Below are 20,669 nucleotides of genomic sequence, written 5' to 3' on the forward strand. Positions count from 1 at the left end.
TTTGCCACATGGATGATGTGTTGATACATGGGTCCACTCAAACTAGACTATAAAAGGCAGGATTGATACTTGTAAATGCAAGTTTGCACTGCCACCAATCAAGTTTCTTGGTCACATTGTGAGTGCATCAGGAATAAAGTTTAATGCACTGAAGTGCAGGGCCATAAAGAAATTTCCAGCCACAAGGAACATCACAGAGTTGCATAGGTTCATGTGAATAGTCAATCATTGGCAAAATTTCTAAGAGCAAACTTAACAGAGCTCAATAAGCCACCACACCAGTTGTTATGCCAAGACAAGGAATGGTGTTGGGAAGAATCACATCAGAAATCATTCAACAAAATAAAGAAGAGGTTGATGTCATCAGAGATATTAGCACATTACAACCCGGAGGTACCTACAACAATCACAGTGGAAACATCATCTCCAGGATTGGCTGCAGTACTTTCACAGTTACAAAGAGATGGAAAACGCAGACCAGTCAATTATGTATCACAGTCATTAACGGCTACAGAGAAGAGATATGCAATAAACTAAAAGGAAGCATTAGCAGCCACGTGGGCATATGGGAAATTTGCTGACTACGTCTTAGCTCTTCACATTACGCTAGAAATGAAACATAAGCATTTAGTCACACTGCTGAATTCCAAAGAGCTTGCAGCGATGCCATCAAGAGTTCAAAGGTTTAAATTAACATTAATGAAGTTTGATACTCATACAGTATATGCTCAAGGGGAGCAACAATGTTATCACATACTGAAGCAGAGAAACCAAAAAAATGTGACATTGAATTTGTAAAAGGAGCTGAGAAGTTTGCTATGAAAGTCCAGACATTACTGCCAACTACACAAAAATTGAGTGAAATCAAAGAGGTTCAAAAATCAGATGAGGAGTGTAAGCAGATCAGATAACTTTGCCTCAGAGGATGGCCAGCATATATACAACATAGTCCTATCTTGAGACCATATTTCAAGCAGTGAGCACATCTGGCAGTGATCGATGATTTACGGGTATACAACTATAGGATAGTAATCCCAAGTGCATTGAGACTAGAAATCTTACAATACCTATATCAAGGTCATCTGACCTGATGTTACCAAGTGCAGACTGGAGCATGGTATTCAGTTTGGTAGCTGGATCTATTAAAGTCACTAGAATAAATAATGTCCAGATGTGTCACATGTACAATTCATAGAGTAAGAACATCATCAGATCTTTGACAGGAGCGAACAAGTTTGGATAAGAAATCATTCGAGCTTTGGAGAAGTATTGGAAAAATCAGCACACCCTGGATCTTACATTGTCCAGACAGAACAGGGTACATTTACAACAATCTTCAGCCAGCGTGCCGAGTGGATGATCCACCTCGCCCTCCTCCGGAGGTCCCCAGCATCATAGATGCCAGTCTTCAGCCAATCCGATTCACTCCATATGACATCAAGAAACGACTGAAGGCACTGGATACTGCAAAGGCTATGGGCCCTGACTATATTCCGGCAATAGTTCCAGAAATTCCAGAACTTGCTGCACCCCTAGCCAAGCTGTTCCAATACAGCTTCAACACTGCCATCTACCCGGCTATGTGGAAAATTGCCCTGTACACAATGTCCTGTACGCAAAAAGCAGGACAAATCCAACATGGCCAATTACCGCCCCATCAGTCTACTCTCCCTCATTAGTAAAGAAATGGAAGGGGTCATCAACAGTGCTATCAAGTGGCTCTTGCTTAGCAATAACCTGCTCACTGATGCCCAGTTTGGGTTCCACTAGGGCCACTCAGCTCCTGACCTTATTACAGCCTTGGTTCAAACATGAGCAAAAGAGGAGAACTCCAGAGGTGAGGTGAGAGTGACCGCCCTTGACATCAAAGCCACTTTTGACTGAGTGTGGCATCAAGGAGCCCTAGCAAAACTGGAGTCAATGGGAATCAGGGGGAAAACTCTCCACTGGTTGGAGTCATTCCTAGCACAAGGGAAGATTGCTGTGGTTGTTGGAGGTCAGTCATCTCAGCTCCAGGAGGTCACTGCAGGAATTCCTCAGGGAAGTGTCCTTGACCCAATCATCTTCAGCTGCTTCATCAATGACCTTCTTCCCATCATAAAGTCAGAAGTGGGGGTGTTCACTGATGATTGCACAATGTTCAGCACCATTCGCGACTCCTTAGATACTGAAACGGCCATGTCCAAATGCAGAAAGACCTAGACAATATCCAGACTTGGACTGACAAGTGGCAAGTAACATTCGCACCACACAAGTGTCAGGCAATGACCATCTCCAACAAGAGAGAATCTAACCATTGCCCCTTGATGCTCAATGTCATTGCCTTCACTGAATCCCCCACTATCAATATCCTGGGGGTTACCATTGACCAGAAACTGAACTGGACTAGCCATATAAATACTGTGGCTACAAGAGGGGGTCAGAGGCCAGGAATTGTGCGATGAGAAACTCACCTCCTGATTCCCAAAAGCCTGTCCACCATCTACAAGGCACAAATCAGGAGTGTGATGGAATACTCACCACTTGGTTGGATGAGTGCAGCTCCACAACACTCAAGAAGCTGAACACTATCCAGGACAAAGCAGCCTGCTTGATTGGCACCACATCCACAAATATTCACTCCCTCCACCACTGTCACAAAGTAGCAACAGGGTATACCACCTACAAGATGCACTGCAGGAATTCACCAAGGCTCCTTAGACAGCACCTTCCAAACCCAGGTTCAATACCACCTAGAAGGACAAGGGCAGCAGCTAGATTGCAACACCACCACCTGGAAGTTCCTCTCCAAGTCACTCACCATCCTGACTTGGAAACATATCACCATTCCTTCAGTGTCGCTGGGTCAAAATCCTGGAACACCAACCCTAACAGCACTGTGGGTACTTACACCACATGGACTGCGGTGGTTCATGAAGGCAGCCCACCTTCTCAAAGACAACTAGGCATGGGCAATAAATGCTGGCCCAGCCAACAAATCCCACATAGCATGAACGAATAAAAAAATGTGAAAAGAAACAGAAGAGTTTTGATTGTAATTGAACCACAGACTGAAAATCAAAGACCAGAGAGGTCACAATCATCAGAAATGAAAGGAGACACTGAAGCAGGTGAGCCCAACTATCTACTAGCTTGAATTCTGTTCAATTGCATCCAGAGGACCAGCATGAGAATGAGAATGCCTTATTCCCTACAGATGAGAGAGGAACGATAGACTAGTGAAGGCACCACAATGCTTATTGGTGTCAGCCAAGGTGAGAGCCTCAAAAAAACAGAGGAAGGAGAGAGAACAAGAGAACATGAAGAGCGAAAGAAATAAAATTTACCTAAGAGAACAAAAAGAGGCTACATTTCTGATAAGGCTTCAAAACGCTAAAATGTCCAGAATAAAATGTCCAGGAGATTGAAGCATTAGCTTTCCAGGAATACCAAAGAACGTTGATATATTAATATCATGACCAGGCTCTGCACCTCTTTGATAGAAGACATCTGAAAGCCATGATGTTGCAAACTAATGAACATTTATTGACTATTTACACTACTTACAGAGACTGACTTTAGCAGGACTCCATTACAACCTTCTCCCCTTGGATTCCTGCTACATGTGATTTAACATCATCTGACATCGTTGACGATGCACTCTAACTATGAGCATAGCTATTAGCATAATAGCTATTAACCCTTTATATTACACCTTTCCCCAAGCCTTTCCTTCTATTCATAAACTGTTTACACTGTTATCCTCCTCTTCCCTGCTCCCAACCCCGCATCCCACCAAAATCAGGCCCTCCATGTTAGAGGGAAAGACCATGTCCTCATTTCTTTTGAAGGAGGGGCAGGAACACAAGCATCATGCAAGGGAGGATGTGGACAATCCACTGAGGCAGTTGGGGCATCATCGCTTTCGTCTGGGAGGTCAATTCAGGCCGGCAAGTCCCGCTTGCTGGTAGACACCAATGCTGATCTGTTGCGACTGAGTAAGAAAGAGGATGAACCCAGGGCTCAAACCCTGGATAGGTTGGTTCTGGTCCTAGGTCCAGGCAGTCTCTCCAGGATGGAGTGCTAGCAGTTATTGCACCTTATGACAGAGGTCGAAGATGACAACTTAGTTTGCACTACAGCATTCTTCCTTCTTCCAGACCTTATCTAAGTCGGTCTCTGTGATACCTGGTCGAAGAGCATGCGGGAGACTCGGGAGCTGAGTAGGTAACCTCCTACCCATTATGAGGTGGGGTGAGAGTGACTGCCCTTGACATTAGGGCAGCATTTGACCGAGTGTGGCATCAAGAAGCCCTGGCAAAATTGGAGTCAATGGGAATCAGGAGAAAACTCTCTGCTGCTGGACTAATACCCAGCACAAAGGTAGATGGTTGTGGTTGTTGGAGGTCAGTCATCTCAGCTCCAGGGCATCAATGCAGGAGTTCCTCAGGGTAGTGTCCTGGATCCAACCATCTTTAACTGTTTCATCAATGACCTTCCTTCCATCATAAGGTCAGAAGTGGGAATGTTCACTGATGATTGCAAAATGTTCAGCACCATTCATAACTCCTCAGGTACTGAAGCTGTCCATGTCTGAATGCAGCAAGACCTGGACAACATTCAGGCTTGAGCTGAAAAGTGGCAAGTAACATGCGCGCCACACAAGTGCCAGGCAATGACTATCTCTAACAAGAAAGAATCTAACCATCTCTCCTTCACATTCAATGGCATTACCATCACTGAATCCCCCACTATCAACATTCTGGGGGTTCCCATTAACCAGAAACTGAACTGGACAAAGTACATAAAAACTTTGAATCCAAAAGCAGGTCAGTGGCTAGAAATTGTGCAGTGAGTAGCTAATTTCCTGACTTCCCAAAGCTTGTCCACCATCTACAAGGCACAAATCAGGAGTGTGATGCAATACTCTCCACTTGACTTGACTTAATTAAGTGCAGCTCCAACAACACTCCAGAACACTCGACACTATCCAGGACAAAACAGCCTGCTTGATTGGCACCCCATCCACCACCATCAACATTCTCCCTCCATCACTGACATTCAGTGGCAGCAGTGTGTCCCATCTATAAGATGCGCTTTAGCAACTCACGATGGCTCCTTCGACAGCACCTTCCAAACCCATGACCACTACCATCTTGAAGGTCAGGGGCAGCAGATGCTTGGGAAAACCACCACTTGCAAGTTCCCAACCAAACCACACACCATCCTAACTTGGAACTATACCGCTGTTCCTTCACTGTGGCTGGGTCAAAATCCTGGGACTTCCTTCCTAAGAGCACCGCAAGTGTATCCCACTACATGGATTGCGGCACTTCAAAAATGCTGCTCACTACCACCCTCTCAAGGGCGATAAATGCTGGCCCATGAAAGAATAAGAAAAAGGAACTCCAAAGGAGTCAGACTGTTGTGTAAAGGTGTGGACTGGAAACTAAGCAAAGCCAGGTCAATATCATTGCTTTTCATTAACAGGGCCTTGACCATTCAGATCCCCCATTTGACCTCGGCATTGCCCTGTAGGTATTTAGGTGAGCTGGTGACATGTAAGAAGCTGTACTAATCAGTGAAATGTTTGAAGCAATCATTAGCGAAAGCGAACTGTGGGCTATTATGTGAAATGACCATACCTGGGATGTTATGTGTGGCAAAACCTCTAAGTATAGTGATAACCGAGATATGGCCCTGCAATTGCTTGACCTTAATCCATTGGGAATAGTAGTCAATGACAATGAGAAATTTTTTACCCCTGAAGATGAACAGATCCATCCCGAAGCACTCCCATGGGTGAGATGGGAACGTTATGAGGCCATCAAGGCTTCCTTGGACAATTAGAGACCTTGTCTTCAATGGCCTTCGATACCAGGCCACCAGATGAAGTTATGGGCTCGTGCCCAACACTTGGGAATGCCCAGATGTCCGTGATGTAAGTGTTGGAGAACGTCCAGCCTGACGAGCCTGTTAATAACTATGTGTTTGCGAAAGACGAGCAGGTCACCCATTAAGCTAAGGTGATGGTGTTGTTCAAAGTATTGCTTTAAAATGCAATTAGTGGGAACATATGCAGACCAGCCAGTGATGCAGTCCTTCCGAATTTTACACGCATTCAGCTGCGGCATTCTGAACTGTGCAAATTTCTTCTAATTTTTGAGCGGTCACTGGGAGAAACCTCGTTGAGAAAGAGGCATAGAACACTATGTCCAGAACAAAGGAGACATCATTTTGTGCCTGCTTCCCCACAGGGATGCAGGAGAAAGCATCAGCTATGGTTTGGAGTTTGCCGTGAATATATTCTGCTGCAGCATGAAAGCGCATAAGGTGCAATCAGAACTTCTGGATTGGGGTGGCATCTTTGCCAACTCCTTGGTATTGAGCAGGGTTAGTAACAGCTAAAGATCCATCTACATGGTGAATGGATCACCATGAGTCTGAGGATATAATCAGGGAACTTCTCACAGGCCCATGAGACTGCCAGGGCCACTTTCACGATGAAAGTGTACCGCTATTCAGTATCTGTTAGCGCCCTGGAGGTGTAGTAGACTGGCGATAGGGAGCTTTGCACTGGATTTGAAATGAAACCATACTTAAGCCAACGGAGCAGTGTTGGCTGCAAGAATATTGGGGAGTTCCAGGTCATAGTAGGCTAGAGTTTGGGTAGATGTAAGCATGTGCTTGATTATATCAAATGCCCATTGTTGATGTGTGTTTCAATACCAAGTCAGGTTCTGTTTTGAAAGCAATCTCAGGGGTTCGTTGATGTGCACCAAACTTGCCCAACAGGTTAACCATTCCCAGAAAGCATTGGAGTTCGGTCACATTAAGGGGTGGTGGAAAATTCTTGATGGCCGCTGACTTTTGGGGATCTGCCATCACTCCTAAGCTATCAACAATGTGGCCCAGTGAGTTGATGGTGGGCTTGGAAAATGCACACTTGTGGTTTAGTGAGAGACTTGCAGCCTTCAGACATCACAGTACTGCCCATTGTCTGGTATCTTGTTCTGCCCTGGTGGAGCCAGGGATGATGTATGCCAGATGATACCTTCAAGGCCCTTTAAGATAGCTGTCATAGTACATTGGAAGATCTTGGGTGCTGAGGCACTTCCAAATGGAAGGCCATTAAAACAGTATCTTCCAAAGGACTGATCAATGCAGCTACGAGCTTGGACTCTTTGTCCAGTGGAAGCTGCCAAAAGCCACTTTTTGCATCTAATTTTGTGAAGACTGAGCTCACCGTGAGCTTCGCCAAACTCTTGTCAACAGATAACATGGGGTGAATTTCTTTTTCTCCCACCTTATTCAATTGTGCAAGGCCCACACTAAACACAAAGAACCATTAGTTGAGCTGGGTGGCAGGTGATATCACCCACTGGTGTAGCGTGACATCTATCTCCATCCTGACTTTTGATAAGAGAGGGTGAGGAACCTTCCACAAGTAATTAAGCACACCCACTTAGTAATTGGTTTAAAGATGATGTGGTATGCTATTTGTAGTTTCCCCAGCCCAGTGATCAATTTAGGGAATTATCTTTTGAGCTTGTCAGGTCTATCTTGATTGACCAACTCATCTTGCTTGCAAATAAGGCACAAGTCAGCGCAAGCTCTGCAGTTCAGTAGCAAGGATGCCTGATTGTAGATGATGTAAAAGGGTTCAGTCATTTCTCTTCCATTTTAACAGAGTCGCAGTCACCTGGCTTTGTACCTTCACTGAAATGCCCCCTGAGCTATGGAATCAGGTGGTTGCAGGCTGGAGGAACCCAGGTTTCAGCCAGGGTGTGTTATCAGAGCAAATGGACACTCCCACTCCAATTTAAAAGTCAACCGGTGGTCACTAACCATTATTTTAGCGATCTAAAAATGCCTTTTGGATTCTGTGACCTCAGCTAAAAAAAGTGGTTGATACTCATGGGGATTTTCTTGTGCTTTAAAAGCTATTGTTGAGGGTAGGGTGCCTTTAAAGTTTTGACCCGGAGCTGAAAGCTCCCTGTCATGCCAGACTTTGAAAATGCCCCCTCCTGTGGCAGAAGTGGCACTCGGAGTTAATGGCTGGACAGGAGTGGTGGCAATGTAATCATTTCCCGCTACAACAGAAACATCTAACAATGGCCATGACTGCACCCTATCTCTTCCCGCTCTGCTTGTTGGCAGGCACTCTGGGTGCCCTGTCATATCTCCTGTGAATTAGCAGCCTATAACAAAGATTTTGAAAGGGATCAATACTTACAGCAAACTTTTGCGTGGCTCTGTCGAAAATTTCTTTGCCTGTACCAGTATTGTGTTTAACTAAAGAAGGAGTCAAAAGCACCAAGGACTTCTGTATATCCAGCAGTTTCCTCATTGACCCGCTGCAATATTTAAATGTCTTTGGTTCTGTTGCTAATTGTGTATGATAGCACATTGACCCAATCCTTACCTGGTTTCTTTGCGAGTCTGGAGGCAATTCTGTAGTGGTTTAAGTGGCGACACCAGTTGATCCAGTGCACGGCCTGGTCAAGGCCCTCTGCATCGCCCAGGGGCTCAGGAAGGCTTTCTCCATATCTCTCTACACCTATTTCCGGTTGTTGCAGGACTCCAGTAACAATTTATCTCTCCGTTTGCTGCTATAGGCATTTTTCAAGTGTGCTCTGCTGAGCTGACTACTATTTCACTTTCCCGCCTTTCTTACCATCGACAAGGATCCTTAAAAAATGGTTCACAGACCGCTGCCACCATGTATTATCACTATCACAACTGAGCTCTGGGCTCCAGTTGTCCTCAGTAGAAGAGAGCTGGAAACCATAGAGTTGCAAACTAGTGAACATTTACTGACTATTTACACTATTTACAGAGACAGGCTTTAGCAGAGCTCTATTAGACCTTTATTCCCTCAGCTCCCAGTTATATGTGATCTGACATTATCTGACATCACTGATTATTCACTCTAGCTGCTTGCATAATAGTATAAAGGGCTATATACTACAGTTGAAGTCTGAACAGAGACTTGAGGGAAGATGTAGTATAATGGAATATGTTAGACTAAGTTCCATGAAGGTTTAACTGTAATAGTATGTTATGTCATAGAAGGGAATGGCATACTAATGTGATGTGAGGCTCTGGGAAAGTCTAAAGTGAAAGTAAAAGGAAAGCAAGCAAACATGATCAGAACTTGGTAAGAGCATTCTCCATAATCTGTAAATATGTTAAAATAAATCTTTATAGCTAGCATTCTTTGGGAATCTTTGAAACTACTCCAACCCAACAATACATTAATATATGTCTAACGTGTCTTCCCCTCTTTTCTTGTGTTTCTTTATATCTTTCGCAGGAAAATTCACATGTATTGAAGTAAGATTCCATCTTGAGAGACAAATGGGCTATTATTTAATTCAGATGTATATTCCAAGTCTTCTAATTGTGATTCTATCCTGGGTGTCATTTTGGATAAACATGGATGCCGCTCCTGCTAGAGTAGCTTTAGGTATTACAACAGTGCTTACAATGACTACGCAAAGCTCTGGATCTCGAGCTTCACTGCCTAAGGTAGGAGGCTGAATTATTTGCATGGTATTAGTGAATCATTTTTCATAGTGGTTATATATTAAATGAGCTGGAGCTTGTGTGTCCATCTATGCTCGACCTCTTGTCAAGTTCCATATCTTGACTGCCCATTGATCAGAAGCATAAACCAATGGCATGGTGCATCTCTCCAGTAAGTTGAGATCAGGATTAAGGTCACCATGTGGAATGTCATCTGGAGCATCTGTTAAATACCTCTCATCAATTTATTTTCCTTTGAAGCAAGCGTGAAATTTAAAAAAAGGAAATTAAGAAAGCAAAGGGAGAACATGAGAAAATACTGGCAAGTAAAATCAAGGAAAACCTAAAAATGCTTTACAAATAATTAAAGAGCAAGAGGATAAGTAAGAAAAGAATAGGGCCTAATAAGGACCAGAAAGGTTACCTGTGTCGGAGGCAGAGGTTGTGAGTGAGGTTCTCAAAGTAATATTTCACAATTTCTTTGCAAAAGAGGGATACACATTTTAAAGAGAGGAAGCATTAAAGGACTTGAAGTTTCTGAAAGTATATGTTACCAGGCCCCAGGTGAAATGTATCCCAGTTTGTTAAAGTCAGCAAGGGAGGAAATTGCAGAGGCTCTGACCATCATAGTTCAATGCTCTCTGGCTACAGGAATGGTGCCAGGAGGTTGGAGGACTGCTAAAATTGCACCATTGTTTCAAAAGAAAGAAAGGGATAGTTAGGATAACTATTGCCCAGTTAGCTTAACTTTGGTTGAGGGCAAATTATTGGAATCAATTCTACGGGACAGTATATAAACTTTGATTTGGAAAGGTATGGATTAATCAAGGAACGTCAGCATTGATCTGTTTATGGAAGGTGATGCCTGACTAATTTGATTGAATATTTTGAAGAAATGATAAGTAGGGTTAATGATGACAGTGCGATGGATGTGGTCTACATGGATTTTAGCAAGGTTTTTGATAAGTTCCCACATGGCAGGCTAGTCATAAAAGTCAAAACTGTTAGGGCAGAATTTTCTGCCTGTCGGGCGGGCAAACCCGACCCAATCTCCGATGGGTGGGGAGCCGATCCCTGCTAGAGAAGTGGGCCCTGCCGCCATTTTACGTGGGCGGGCCAATTAAGGCCTACCCAGCTTGACATCCGGCGGGAAGCGCTATGTGCTTCCTGTGTGGGTGGGGAGTTTCCCCAAAAACGAGAGTGTGCTCTTTTGCACATGCGCACGAAAGAGCGCACATCTCCCTGAGGCTAAGTGCAGCCTCAGGGAGATCACTGCCACTTCAAAAAACATTAAAAATAGAAAAACAAAAATCCCTTAACATATCCCCCTCATGTGACAATGTCACATGAGATGGGAAATGTTTATAATGTACATAATAAGTTTATTAAAATTTTTTAAACCCTACATGAAACCTCATCCCGCCGGTGGATGAGGTTTCATGTTTTTTCTATTGCCCGCTGGGGCTCCTGGCTGACCCGACAACCTTAAGGTTGGACGGGCAGGCCCTTTAATTGTATAATTGATCCTGTCAATGGCCTCAATTGGCCATTTGCAGGTCAGCGGGTCCGCAGCTGATTTTGCTGCGTCCCTGCCTTCCTGAAAATTTAACTGGGGCGAGATGACATCAGGGGTTCCGCCCGATGTCATTCCGCGTCTTTTTACGCATTGGAGAGCGGGCACCGCCCCCCCTGCTCGCCAACGGCAAAATTCTGCCCTTAGAAGCTAAGCGAGAGTGAAAACCTGGACCCAAAATTGCTTACTGGCAGGAAACAAAGGGTAATGGTTGATGGGTGTTTTTGCAACTCAAAGGCTGTTACCAGTGGGGATCTGCTGGGCCCAGTACTGGGGTCCTTGCTTTTTATCATTTATATTATTAATTTAGACTCAAATGTAGGGGGCATGATAAAAAAAAATTTCCAGATGATTCAAAAATTGGTCGTGTCGTCGATAGTGAGGAGGAAAGCTTTAGACTGCAGGAAGATCTAGATGGTCGGGTCAGATGGACAGAAAAGTGCAAAATGGAATCCAATTCGGAGAAGTGTGGGTTAATACATTTTGGGAGGTACAACAAGGCAAGGGAATACACAATAAATGGGATGACACTGAGTAGTGTGGAGTACATGTCCACAAATACTTAAAGGCATCCATGACAGATTAAAAGGGTGGTTAAGAAGGCTGACATGCTTTCCTTTATTAGCTGAGGCAAAGAATGTGAGAGCGGAGAGGTTATTGTTGGGACTATATACAATACTTGGGAAGCAGTAGTGCAGCCGTGCGGTGGTGCAGTGGTGTAGTGGTGCAATGGTGCAGTGGTGTAGTGGTGCAGTGGTGTGGTGGTGCAATGGTGCAGTGGTGTAGTGGTGCAGTGGTGTGGTGGTGCAATGGTGCAGTGGTGCGGTGTTGCAGTGGTGTGGTGGTGCAATGGTGCAGTGGTGTGGTGGTGCAGTGGTGTGGTGGTGCAGTGGTGTAGTGGTGCAGTGGTGTGGCGGTGCAGTGGTGCAATGGTGTGGTGGTGCAGTGGTGTGGTGGTACAGTGGTTCAGTGGTGTGGTGGTGCAGTGGTGTGGTGGTGCAGTGGTGTGGTGGTGCAGTGGTGCGGTGGTGCAGTGGTGCGGTGGTGAGGTGGTGCAGTGATGCAGTGGTGTGGTGGTGAGGTGGTGCAGTGATGCAGTGGTGTGGTGGTGTGGTGGTGCAGTGGTGTGGTGGTGTAGTGGTAATGTTACTGGATTAGCAATCCAGAGGCCAGGGCTAATTCTGTGGTGATGTGAGTTCAAATTCTCCTAAGGCAGCGGGTGGAATTTGAATTCAATTAATTAACCAACAAAGAGGAAAAATGGGAAGAGGTTTAAGTAGACCATAAACACTGGTGTGTGGGTGTCCAGCTAGCAGTCAATGTCATCCAACACCTTAAAACAGTGGTGCTTAGCCCCAATGGCATACATGGGTGAGAGGCAGCTCTAATGTGTGGTGGACTCCTGTCTGAGCATACCCCTGCTCAGATGGAATTCCACATTGGCCCACAACTTCAGTCGTCCTGTGGAAATTCCCTCCGTGTCTTTTCGCATGGCATGGAGGGATTTCTTGTATGGGCTGCTGCTGCACACCCTTCACCTCCTTATCTTTGCCCACCATCTAGATACACCTTGGTATGCTCTCTTACCATCTGGCATCAGAGGTTCCCAGTGAGGGCTCTCTATACGGGAATCCTACCCCTTACCAGCAGGGATCTGGGGTGGAGGGTGTTGCACACAGCAGTCCCATACAACTGTAGGTTGCATCAGTTCAAGGACTTCCAAGATGCTTGCGTTGTTTGCAGCCTTGTGAAATCCCTGGACCATGTCTATCCTTAGTTGTATTAGGCTAGAGCACCTCTTTAGTTTTCCGAAGGAGCTTCTTTTCATTTTTGGTTGCACTGTAGCCCCACACTCCTGATCTTTGGGCACCCGGTGCGGAGGACAGGGAGGGTGGGGGGGTGGTGTCAAGGAGGGAGGAGGACCTCCTTGTAAGCCTGCTCCCGTGCTTGGCCAAGCTGGCCATCAACAGGTCCAGGCAGCGGGCGGTGGAGGGGGTAATCCAGCCCAACTGTCTGTTTCTTTTCCACGGCTATGTTCACAGTGGGGTGTCCCTGGAAAGGGAGCACGTGGTGTCCACCAGTACACTTGAAGCCTTCCACGACCTATGGGCACCACGATAGCTGGGCTGCATCATTACCCCAGAACCACATTTTGATTTGAGTTACATAAGTTTCCTTTGTGATTTTATTTTTGGTTACAGTGTTCCTTTAAGAGGCTATCCCCTTTCATCTGCCCATTTGTTAATTTGTCCCTTTTTGTTAATTTGACCATTTGTTTTATTTATTATGCTTAAAAGAGTATATACACCATTGTGGACTGGTTAAGCTGAATGATGTTTTTCTGTGCTTTACATTCCACGGAACCGCTGGTTAGACCACAGCTTGAATACTAATGTAGCACTCTGGTAACAAGAACACAAGAGATAGGAGCAGGAGAAGACTAAATGGCCTATTGAGCTTGCTCTGCCATTCAATATGATCATGGCTGATCTTGGGGCTTCAGCTCCACTTCCCCACCTGCTCCCTTGATGCCCTGAAAGACCAAAAATGTGTCTATCCCAGTCTTAAATATGATGGTCACCACATTCCAGGAAAGATGTGATTGCACTGAAGAGGGTATGGAGGAGATTTATGGGGATATTGCCAGGGCTAGAAAATTTTAGCAATGAGGAAAGATTGGGGTTGTTTTCCTTGGAACATAGGAGGCTGAGGGATGACTTAATCGGAGTATATAAAATAATGAGAGTGCTAGATAGAGTAAATATGGATAACCAATTTACCAAAGCAATGGAGTCAAAAACTAGGGGGCATAGATTTAACTAATTAGTAGAAAGATTAGAAGGGAGGTGGAAAAACATTTTCTCACCCAGAATGAGATAGCGAGTTGGAACTCACTGCCTGACAGGGTGGTAGAGGAAGAAACTCTCACCACATTTAGAAAGTACTTGGATATCTTCTTGAAGAACCACCTGTAGGGCTATTAATGCAGGAAGGTAGGATTAGGCTGAATAGCTCTTTGTCAACCAGCACAGACATGATGGGCCAAATGGCAGTCTTCTGTATTGTAAATTTTCTATGGTTCTATGAAGTGAAATAGAGGAAATTTTATTCTGCACATAGCTGTGCTATAACAGGCCTCAGTTTACACAGTACTGACATTTGCGTGATAATTTTACAAAGCACTGATCTTGGCACTGAGCCTCAGTAGCAATGAAAAGACAAATTTGACCTTTGCACAGGCTGCCAGCAAAGCTCCATGTCAGGAATGGATCATCACAGGACTACTTTGCTTATTCCAGAAGATCGCCAATCCCCAGCATGTCCATTACGCTGATTAATAGAAAGTTCCTTAGAAGATTACATGAGAAGTTTCCAACTAGCATTATCATCTAATCTGAGTGAAAATTTAGTGTGAAAACTAGTTTTATCTTGACTTATTCTCCACCTAGTCACACAGTTCATAATCCTTCCTCTGAACCTGACTTAATGAATGATATAATTATAGAATGGTTACAACACAGGAGGATGTTTGGCCCATTGTGCCTGTGCTGGCTCTGTTATAAAAGTATAATAATTTTCATAATAATTTTCTGGTTTGTTGTAAAGTAGGTTTATAGGGGTGAGTATAGTTGGTTCTGTGTGTATGATTTGAAGTCAGGTAGACTGCAAGCTTAGAATTATCAAAAGAAGCTGGGTGTAGAAATGTGCTTGAAATGCTAATGAGTAAATATGAATGCCAGCTTAGTGTGTAAAGTGTGAAGAGAATTTACATTTTTACATAAGTGAAGGGATTGTTTAAATTTCAAATGGATGTTTACAACTAGCCAGATAAGCAAGGCTAAGGAGTGTGTTTATATTTCCCAAAGGTTACTGACAATATTGACAGCATGAAAGTTTTTATATTATGGGGAAGGTATTGTTCCAAAGTCATATGGGAAATAGAATTTACATATTAAAGAGAGAGAAGCATATATAAAGGAGAATGAAAGGCTATGTAAGGTGAGGGCCATATAAGTATATGATTCAGCCTTCAAGGAGCCTCCAGACATTTGTGCATAATTCTGTTATATCCAGTAACTGAAGTTGGGGAAGCCGTTCAGAATTTCACTGTCAAGTGTGTACTGTGTTAACTTGCTGGTTTTGTTTGAAATCTAAAATCTATGTTGTACTGTTGCCTTAAAAGGGGTGTGTAACTGGGAGTCAGGTTAATTAGAAATTTGAGGAGTTGTTATAGTAGGAAGTAATTGTAGTTTTTTGTATGTGCTTGAAATCTTTTCTTTTGATAATAAATATTTTATTTTTTTTTAATCTCTAAAGATCCTAGTGGACTCATTGCTTCTGAATTCAGTGTACACACCTTCTTATAATAAATACAAATTGCAAAACCATTGTGATAGCGTGATCAGGTTTCCCTTGTGGATTTGGTCCACCCAGCACACATCATCTGCCACGTCATAACAGCTCTCTGAAGAAGCAATTAGTCTTGTGCAATTTTCCTACCTTCTCCCACCTTCTCCCCTTGGCCTTGCATGTTCTTCCCTTTCAGATAATAATCCAATTCCCTCTTGAAAGCCTCAATTGACACAATCTCCACCCATTCTCAGGTAGCGTATTCCAGATCCTAACCACTTGGTGCATGGAAAGGTGTTTCCTCGTATCGCCATTGCTTCTTTTGCTGATTACCTTAAATCTGTGTCTTCTGGTGCATGATCCTTCCACCAAGTGAACAGTTTCACCCTATCTACTCTGTCTAGACCCTCATGATTTTGAATACTTCCACCAAATCTCCTCGCAACTTTCTCCTCTCCAAGGAGAACAATCCTAACACCTCCTATCTATCTACATAACCTAATTCCCTCATCCCTAGAACCACTCTCGAGAATCCTTTCTGCACCCTCACCTATACTTTCACATCCTTCTCAAACTATGGTGCCGAGACTGGATGCAATACTCCAGTTGGGCCAAACCAGTGTTTTTTTCAGGCTTAATATAACTTCCATGACTTATACACATATCCATGTATCCCCTTTAGAATTGTACTCTTTATTTTATATTGTCTCTCTGCTTTCTTCCTACCAAAATTAATCGCTTCCCAGTTCTCTGTATTAAATTTCATTGCTGTCTACAATAGTAACCTTGGTCATTTAATGCATTGACATTTAAGTCTCATTCTATTATCATAGAATTATGGAATCTTAAAATACAAAAGGAGGTCATTTGGACCATCATGTCTGTTTTGGTTCTTTGAAAGTGCTATTCAATTAATTCCACTCCCCTGCTTGTTGTAAGGTGTTGGGTGTAATTCAATAGGTCTTATCAAGGTATTCATAGTCTTAGGTAGCTCAAAAGTGAGTATTAATTAACTACTAAAAACTATATACATAGGTACAGTAAAGGTCCAAGCTAGGAGCTGTCTCCATGCTTGGTTCTATATACAGCTCTGTCCAACACTACACTGAACACTAGATGCAGGTCATGTGTTCTCTTGCAACACTGTGTGGGCATTACTGTATTCAGTCCCACGTTAACACTTTATGTGCCAGACCGGTATACTACACCTGCCTCCCAAGTCATTATCCAATGTATTTACAATATATCCCAGCTTATCCCATGTATTTACATCATTACTAAGTCTCTGAGTTCAACTCAGGCCTCTGAGTACATAGTTTCAAGTGATCTGGGGCCTTATAACCTTTCCATATCTTGTTCTCACTACTGTCAATTCCCCATTTTTTATTATGGATGGTTCTTGGTTTATCCCATTCTTTATGGAACGAATGAACTCTCAGGTCATCTACACCATGTGTTTTCTTTTTCTTCCTAAGTGCGGCTTGCCGTGGTGCATGTGGAAATTTGCATCTCCGAGATGGAACCTTCATTCCTGCTTGTTTCATAATTTTACCCCAATGTTGGATGAGTCTCTTACTTTCCAGTTGTTTTTCCAGTTTGCAAGTCTTTTCATTCAGCTGAGCAACTACTCGGGTAGGTTCAGTTGCCTTTGTCTCCGAGTTATCTGCAGATCTCTTATGTAGGCTTAACAACTTCACCTGGGCAATCACTTCCTTTTGGAATCTTTCTTCCATGGTCACTGACTGCTCCTTAGACTCTGTCATTCATTCATTAGATCTTCAACCTGTTTCCTAGAATTTTCCTTATTTGCTTTCAAAGTCTGGATTTTCTCTTCCATGCTGCACATCTTTCAGGTTCCTCAGATTGAACCCAAGTTCAAGAATTTCATTAGTTTTGCTTGGCAATTCTGTAATCAAGCAACAGTTCTGATTCATCAGCAATTCCTTCTCAATCTTCAATCTTTTTGTTTCTTTCAAAGCCTCCTTGTACCTTTGTGACACCTCAGAAATTTGTTTGTTCAGATCTTGAAGAGTTTGGTTTACTGAAGACCTTAGTATATCATGTGTTTCCAAAGGCATACAATCAGCTCTGATCTTGTGTTTCAATCTTCCAGTTCAGCTTTGATGCAAATGTTTTCTGATCTTACTTCTGCCTTTTTAATTTCTCTGCCTGTCACAGAGCTTTATTCTTGTCGTTCACTTCAGTTTCTGTCTTAGTCAGCTCTGCCCCTGGTAAAGTCTTAACTTGTTCCAGCTTTGTAATGGTGATTTCATTATCCATTCACAGCGTAGAATAATCCACAACTTTCCCCTTGAACAGAGCCAGCTAGCCCAGCACTGCCACCTGCTGTTGTAGTATGGAAAATGTGTCAGCATTTTCAAAAAGATTTATCTTTAAGGCTTCTGGAAGTTTCCCTGCCTTTTTAGCATGCTTGTGTGGTTTGTTTGAGTGGTGTCTTTCTTCCTTTTGTAGCTTTACTGGGGGTTTTCCATCCCCCTTTTTAAGCCCTGTTTGCTCCACAACCTGAAGGCTAACATATTTGTCAAAGGCTTTTAATGCTTCATTGAAGATGGCTGAGGCTTTATCAATGCATTTCATTATGATTACTTCATCAGCAAATATGAGTAAAAAATGTATTAATCTGGGCTTCTTCTGATCTCCTAATTGGACCTAATGTACTCTGGTAATTTAAATTTTTTCTTCTCCAGGAGGCCCAGTTTTATGTCAGGTTTGGCTATTGCATGAGTCCAAACCATTTGGGAAGAGTGGATTTCTGGCCCATGGTTAACATTTATAAATTGCAGGTTCAACTTTAAGAGGTTTTTCAAAATCCAAGATGGTGCCCCTGTACGCTTCTTCACAAAGGGTTTTCCTGCTCTTGCCAGTTTTGGAGGACTCCCACAGTAATGGCATACATGACCACAGTGTTTAAATTGTTTCAACAATGGCTGCCTGGATTGACTGGTTAGAATCTTCCCTGCTGTAAAGCAATGTTCGTAGGTCGTGGAAGGGTCGAACCCTGACTTTTGCTGGGTTTTTTAAGCTGCCTGCTCAGTTGCGATGAATTTTTAATTTTTTTTTTCTTGTTCAGAATGAGCCCAGCCGCCACATGTTCAGGTGCTAACTGGGGAATTGGGTTTCTAGGACTGTGATTTAAGCTGCAATTTCCAACTACTGCAGCGTTTAACTTTCTCAGGACTTGTGTTGTCCAGAAATTTTAAACTTTTAGCCCACCTCTGCTCGGTCTGCTGACTCTGCACACTCTGTATTGAAGCTGTATTTTGCCAGGGTTCAAAGGAGTCATCTGCTGCAATGAGGAATTTAATTTCTGCCTTCAGCTTCCAAGCCTTTCTTTGGAGGTTTCCTCTTGTGATTCCCTTCTATGCCTTCGCTTCTTGAGCTTTCCTCCAGGTCAGAATGCTTCTTTGATTATTGCTTTAGTTTTCCAGGATTTTAATTTTCTCCTGCTGTCTCTGCAAGGTTTTGGGTTGTTCCATTCGCTGCCACCACGTTATAAGGTGTTGGGTGTAGTTCAGTAGGTCTTACCAAGGTATTTGTAGTCTTAGATAGCTCAACAGTAAGCATTTATTAGCTACTAGAAATTATATACATAGGTACAGGAAAGGGTCCAAGCTAGGATCTGTCTCCCTGCTTGGTTCTACACACAGCTCCGTCCAACACTAAACTGGCCTCTAAGCGCAGGTCATGTATTCTCTTACTGTATGGGCATTACTGTTCTTGATCCCATATTAATCCTTTAGGTACTAGACCCCTATACTACATTGCTCTTTTTCCAACCTTGCAAAATTTTCTTTTTCCAGTACATATACAAATAATTTATTTTTGATAAAAGCAAAATACTGTTGATGCTGGAAATATGAAATAAAAATAGAAAATGCTGGAAAAGCTCAGCAGGTCTGACAGATTCTGTGGAGTGAGAAACAGAGCTAACGTTTTGAGACAGCATGAATGAAGGAAATTTGTGATGAGTCGAAATGCTAACTGTTTCTTTCTCCACGGATGCTGTCAGACATGCTGCGTTTTTTCCAGGATTTTTTGTTTTAATTTATTTTTGAGGTGGGTATGGGGCAGTTACATTAGATAATTGGTCTGCCTGTACATGTGGAACTTGAAATTAATTCTGCTGCTCAATATTTCAATAGAAATCCTTACATTAATGCAAGATAATCCTTTGTCCATTATTTTAATAGCAATATTAATTTGTTTGAAATAAGCAGCAGAATTCCACTGTTAAAATAGTGACAAAAGATTATTATATGAACATTGGAGGTCCAGAGACTTATTGGGCCATATACATAGATTGCTCAAATGTCATGAACTTGTACAGAAAATAATCAAAAAGGCAAATCCTGGTTTCTTTTTCTCAAGGACTAGAATACAAGAGGATAGAAGTTATGCCAAAGCGGTACATGGCCTTAGTGAGAATACACCAAGCGTACTGTGTTCAATTCTGTGTACCATGCCTTAGGAAGGACACACTATCCATGAAGGGAATGCAGAGTAGATTTACCAGAATGATACCTGGACTCTAAGGGTTAAATTACAAGGAAAGATGACACAAACTGTGTGAAAAACAGAATACAAGGGGGTGCTGGAAATCATGAAATAAAAACGGAAAACTCTGGAAATACTCAGCAAGTCTGGCAGTGTCCGTGAAAAGAGTAACAGAGTTAACATTTCACGTCGATGATCTTTCATCAGATGAAGGCCTCTATCACCGCCTCCCCACTGGCCTGCAGACACTCGCTACAACCCTGAAGCACAAACCAGCATCCAACGCATGCACTGACACAACGCCTGCAGAGGCAGAAGAAATCCGAGGCAAAATGCATCCTGGGACATGTGACAAAAGGCCAAATTATGGGGTGGTCCTGGAAAATCCAGGATAGTTGGCTAATCCATTCATGACTATAGGACGCCTAAGCCAATGAAGTACTTTTGAAATTTAGTCATATTTTACTGTAAGAGTTTAAAAGATTGAAGAATGGTTTTATCAAAGATTTCAAGGTATTAAGTGGAACCGATAGGATAGATAGAGAGTAACTATTGGTACCAACTGGGGCATCTTAAGACGAAGGGGACAAGGTGTGAAAATTAGAGCCAGACCTTTCCAGAGTGATGTTAGGAAACATTTCCACATGAGATGTTTGGAACTCTCTTCCACAAATGACAATCGAAGCTAGATTGATTATTGAAATCTAGGTTTGATAGATTTTCA

At 43.1% G+C, this 20,669-nt stretch overlaps 1 protein-coding gene across 1 annotated transcript in view; it reads left to right on the plus strand.

Annotated features, from left to right (window-relative positions):
* The window catches only part of glra3 (glycine receptor, alpha 3), a 257,224-nt gene that overhangs the window by 208,563 nt on the left and 27,992 nt on the right, over positions 1 to 20,669 (plus strand). The window contains exon 7 of the mRNA XM_041186381.1: positions 9,296 to 9,510. Within this exon, the coding sequence (XP_041042315.1) occupies positions 9,296 to 9,510 (215 nt within the window). The remainder of the gene's footprint in view (positions 1 to 9,295; positions 9,511 to 20,669) is intronic.

Source organism: Carcharodon carcharias, chromosome 4, assembly GCF_017639515.1.
Source record: "Carcharodon carcharias isolate sCarCar2 chromosome 4, sCarCar2.pri, whole genome shotgun sequence".
Classification (NCBI taxonomy): Eukaryota; Metazoa; Chordata; class Chondrichthyes; order Lamniformes; family Lamnidae; genus Carcharodon; species Carcharodon carcharias.